Source organism: Tasmannia lanceolata, unplaced genomic scaffold (assembly GCF_043159265.1).
Source record: "Tasmannia lanceolata isolate RefF3 unplaced genomic scaffold, GAP_Taslan_0.1 ptg000007l, whole genome shotgun sequence".
Classification (NCBI taxonomy): Eukaryota; Viridiplantae; Streptophyta; class Magnoliopsida; order Canellales; family Winteraceae; genus Tasmannia; species Tasmannia lanceolata.
Genome location: NW_027518684.1, coordinates 2,728,017 through 2,732,937, shown reverse-complemented (window position 1 = coordinate 2,732,937; position 4,921 = coordinate 2,728,017). Strand labels below are relative to the sequence as shown.

At 35.6% G+C, this 4,921-nt stretch overlaps 1 protein-coding gene across 1 annotated transcript; it reads right to left on the bottom strand.

The window, feature by feature from the left end:
- Window positions 1-478: 478 nt before the first annotated feature.
- On the bottom strand, window positions 479-2,776 carry LOC143880794 (uncharacterized protein At2g39795, mitochondrial-like). The gene is made up of 3 exons (XM_077383776.1): window positions 2,472-2,776; window positions 1,089-1,510; window positions 479-954 (listed from the first exon to the last, which is right to left on the bottom strand). Exons 1-3 carry the CDS (start codon window positions 2,760-2,762, stop codon window positions 747-749), a joined length of 921 nt encoding a protein of 306 aa, XP_077239891.1. The 5' UTR covers window positions 2,763-2,776; the 3' UTR covers window positions 479-746.
- Window positions 2,777-4,921: the final 2,145 nt, after the last annotated feature.

Sequence of the window (4,921 nt, the reverse complement as noted above, 5' to 3'; positions counted from 1 at the left end):
GCATTAAGATATTCATAGGTGCATTTTGCACATGCACATGTAGGCTAAGTGTTCATTTCATTTAGCTTAGCATTTTAGTTGCATTTTGTTTGTAAGGGAGCTATAAATAGTTTTCCCTCCGATTGAGATTTTAGTTTTTTCATTAGTTTTAAATTTTGAAATTGGAGAGGACTTGAGAAGAAACTAGTGTTTCTTGTGATTGAAATTCATAGGTCATTGGAAGCAACCATGGCATGACCCCACCAACCAAGTGGGCCCTCACTATAGATGGCATGTCAACCAAAAGTTTGCAAAGTCAGGCAATTCTAGCCATCCAATCAAATGTAGTACTGGTGGCCTAGGGAGTGTGTTGGGACCAAGCCAAGGCCTAAAGAATTTCCATTTTCCAAAACAAAACTATAAGTCTATAACTCATTCTTCATTCTTGCCACAAAGACTTGCTTACATAGAAACAAAAAGACAAACCAAAATATACCTAAAAAGCTTCCTTCATTAGTAAATAATAACCCTCAACACTTTATGAAGATTGCCCATTAAAAACATGCAACTAGGAAAAACTTTCCCAAAAGCCTTACATCATCCACAGCCCTCAACACTTTATTAAGATGAAAAAAACAACTAGGAAAAACTTTCATAGAAGCAACATCCTTGAGATGAAAAAATAAAGAAAAGAGTCCTATCAAATCCCCTTGTCAACCCATCTGAAAACCAACCTAAACTAATTTTAAACATCATCTCAATTTTCCTCAGTAGACATCGCTTTCCGTATCACAAACAGCAAAGTGCCTATACATCCCACACTTGGAAATGAAGTCCTTCGTGCCTCGTAGCCATTCCAAGTACTCGATGCCATCCCTCTCGATGTAATCATGCAAGAAAATCGCGAAAGAGCCATCGATACCTCTTACTTTCAGGTAATTGTAAAAAGCATGTCGAAATTTCTCATTCAAATCCCTGCAGACAAAAAATTAAATAAATAAATACAGTTACATCTTCAGCTTATACCCAAAAAATTAACATTGCAACTTGGGTATTATACCCAAAAACTAAGGTCAAAGAAATCAAGCGAAAAAAGGAAAAAAACTTACACAAATTTGGGGCCTAGTATAACAAGAGGTTCCTCATCAGAGGACTCATCAGATTCCTCATCAGAGGACCCATCAGAGGGCTCATCAGATTCCTCATCAGAGGACCCATCAGAGGGCTCATCAGATTCCTCTTCAGAGGACCCATCAGAGGGCTTTACTAGCTGCATTTGATCAATGGTGATATTTGTAGAAGAGGCAATGCAATAGAATTCCAAAGAAGTCCCATGTGGCCTGCTGAGTCTAACAAGCAGAGGAATATTCAGCTCAGTCGAGCTCTCCTTTTCTTCTTTTGTTTCAGAAAGATCAAGCTTCCGAACCTTAATTTCGATTCTCTCACACATGAAATTCCGCTTGAAGGTGATTGACTGTTTGCCCATACTGTTAATTATCTCGAACGGGAACTCCTTTGGAGGATCACCACTCTACACAGAAAAACAGAAGGAATCAAAAGAGAGATCAAATTTTGTGTTACGAACCCAGATCGATTCGCAACGTGATTGATCTTTAGATGACCCTTTATCAATCAAGTTGCGAGTCGATTGGGTATCATAACATTTTGACAACTTGGCTTGGTTTTGTAGGTGAGTCATGTTAGAATGTATTAGATCGATCTGACCTTTGGATCATTACAGTGGTAGATTAGGAAGTAATTTTAGTTGTGTATTTTGAATTTCAAAATACGTAACTAAAATAACTTCCTAATCTATCACTATAATAATCTAACGGTAAAGATCTGATCTAATACAGTAACTAAAATAAGCTCCTAATCTACCACTATAATGATCCAATGGTTGGATCTTTATAGATCTGATCTAATACATTCTAACAATTTAAATCTTTGTTAGCTCTCTAACTTGAAAGAAAAAGGAAAGCATGGTAACATAAACACACATTTTGAGAGAAATGTTATTTGCAAGAAGAAGAAGAAGAAGAAGAAGAAGAACACAGTGAAAGAAGAAAAATAGAAAAAAGAAAAAAACTTTAAAATGGGGGAATATGAGAAGAAAAAAAACAGGAAAAAACTCGTGACACCGGTAAAGGAGTAGAAAAAAGAAGAAAAATAAAAAAAAAGAAAGTTTATTAATATTGGCACCACCATGTTTTGATAATTACACAAACCAAACTTGTCTTTTAATGGGCTTCTGAGAGATTTATGGGAAGTGATAAAAGACAAGCATAGTTTGTGCAGTTATCAAAACAGGGTAGTGCCAATATCAGTAGCTAGCAGGTTTTGACTCGTAAACGTGAGTCAAAACTTCTAAACGGCTATCAGTAACCTAAAAACCTAAGAAAAACTCATAAACGTGAAAAAAACTCCTAAACGAATTTTGAAGACAAAACCCATAAAGAGAATTTGATTGGTTTTTCCTTTACAATTACTACCTCATTGGACTTTTCTTTCTTGATTTCCTTAAGAATAATACTGTGGAGTTGGGCTTCGGCAGTGACATTTTTTGCAAAGGACACGGGATTGACAGGAACTAATGAAGAGTTTTCTGAGGTACTATGGAAGAGTTTTGTCTCAGGAGAAGATGAGGAAGAAGAGATTGAGGAACAAAAATGACGTAGAGAAGATGAAGAATAAGAAGAGACTAAAGAACAAAAATGGTGTGGTCTGTATGAGACCGAGGAGAGGAAAGAGGGGCGAAGGAAGGAAGAAATGGCACCTTGCATTTTTCTTCTCTACTTTTTTTTCTTCTCAAAACTGAATTGGTGTGGGGTTTAAGGAGGCAGGGTTTTAAGGCATTATATGGGAAGTTGCATGCATGAAGAAATGGAAATACTTGTCTAACAAGTTTTTATCAAAAGGGGAAATACTTTCTTATAAAAAAATAAAGACTTTTCCAACAAGTTTTGTGAAAAAGGAAATATTTTCTCAATTGTGAAAAAAGAAACTTCTCCAAAAGGTTATGTGAAAAAAGAGGAAATACTTGTCTAAGTGTTTATTTATAGAGCATCTTGGTCCTTTTCTTTTAAATTGCATCCCTTCCGTTGAAAAAGAAAAGAGAAATGTTAATTGGTTTTGGAATCACAATTGGATTTCATAATCTTGCTGTTTGTTTTGGATTTTGGAAATCGATTTTGGTTCCAGAAGTGACTATTGGAAATAAAATTAAACATAATTTTGAGTCTAATTATGTTCTGGACTAAAAAAAATTATAGAATTTCTAAAAATTAGAAACACAGGTTAGTGTTATGATCCTAAGGTTTGAATTGACCACGAGCCCAATTCCAAATGTTTTTAAAGTTGGAAGTAAAAAATTTTATCGTCCAAAATTAAAGTCTTAACCCCACAAATTCAAGAAAAAGAGAAAAAGAGTTCTAAAAAGAGAAGTAGTTGCGGGAGAAGAAAAATTCAGAAGATCTTACTTAGAAAGTCTTTATTCATTTGAATAATGATTTCAAAAGCTGTTAAAAATATCATATTGAAAAGCATTCATCATGACCATGGTTTTAAAATTCGGCCAAAATCTTAAATTTCGGATTTAGGCCGAGACCAAAATTTAAAACCGAAACTGAAGTTTAACAATTTCTTGCTTGCAAGTGTATGTATTGTTCTACTAATTGAGAAGAATTCCACTCCTTTAAGTTCAGTGTTCTTGCATTGGTCTAAGCCACACCCAGTCTGTGCCTTTTCATTTTCTTCCCATAATAACATTCCACTTTCTAATAGACTAGCAATAGTAGACGAGTTTTTGAGTATTTTTGTTGTTACTTTAGGGTGGTAGATATTAACAAATCTACGTGAAAACACGACTCCCTTTCCACGTTATTACGCTTGCAATATCACCTTCCACCAGGGTGACCATTAAAAAAAAAACATCACCTTCCACCAGGGTACCCTATAACAATTTTTGTGTGGAAAAGCTACCTCATTTGATCAAGCATGAAAGGAACGACTCACGTTTCCCCTGGGGAGCAAATATTATTTGAACTGAAAAATGTGGACACACAATCAATTCAATCATCACTTCTGCTTAGTAGATATCTGAATCAACTCTCACAATAAGAATTGGCTGTTCAGGGAAACTTCATTTGCCCACCAGATTTTGGTGTTGTCACTTGTATAAGGATTTTTGCAAATGATATTGCAACCTATTAAAAAGTTTCATGAAAAGAGATCACTTATCCGCAGGTAAAGCATGGTGGGCAAATGAAAGTTTGAAAGCGTAATCTGCTTCTTACTACAATCATGAGGGCAATCTCAACAGATGCAAAAAATTACAGTAAGGAAGACTCCCATGCATGCAACAAAATCTAGGCATGGACCAATAACTGTCCATGCACAAAACGAATATCCAGAAAAAAAGAAACTTAAAGTGCATGTTAATTTAAAAAAAAAAATTAAGCAAAGGGACAATGTTCACAACTTTAATTAAGAGGGGAAAGGAGAGGAGGGTCTAACATGAGGTGAACCATGCAAGGCGGTAGCCTGCTCCTCCGCTAAGACCAGGATTTCCTCTCGACGCCCCATCAACGTGAAGTTTGAACTCACCAGCCCCTTACTCAACATAGGGGTGCGTATACAATTCTAACGATGAAGGAACCGTGACTCGTGGGTACCATCGCCAACAATGAAAGTTAATCACAACTAGACAAAGAATATGATGTAACCATGGTATGATTCCCTGCTATTTAAAGGAAGCATAAAACAGACAAAATTAATAAAAAGCATCTGGGAGGAGCAATGCAATGAAACACAGACTAAATATTCATTTTAGTACTTCCTGAGATCACCACAAATCAGATGACTTATAACTGCAATGCACCCGTGAAACTAAACATAAATTTCACAGATGTTGATAACTTTTTTTTTTTGAATGGTACAAATA

Coding starts and splice junctions, on each gene's coding strand:
- LOC143880794 (XM_077383776.1), bottom strand. CDS start 2,762: ATGCAAGGTGCCATTTCTTCCTTCCTTCGCCCCTCTTTCCTCTCCTCG. Junction 1,511..2,471: donor AGAAAGAAAAGTCCAATGAG/GTAGTAATTGTA, acceptor TTTTCTGTGTAG/AGTGGTGATCCTCCAAAGGA. Junction 955..1,088: donor ATACTAGGCCCCAAATTTGT/GTAAGTTTTTTT, acceptor TTTTGTCTGCAG/GGATTTGAATGAGAAATTTC.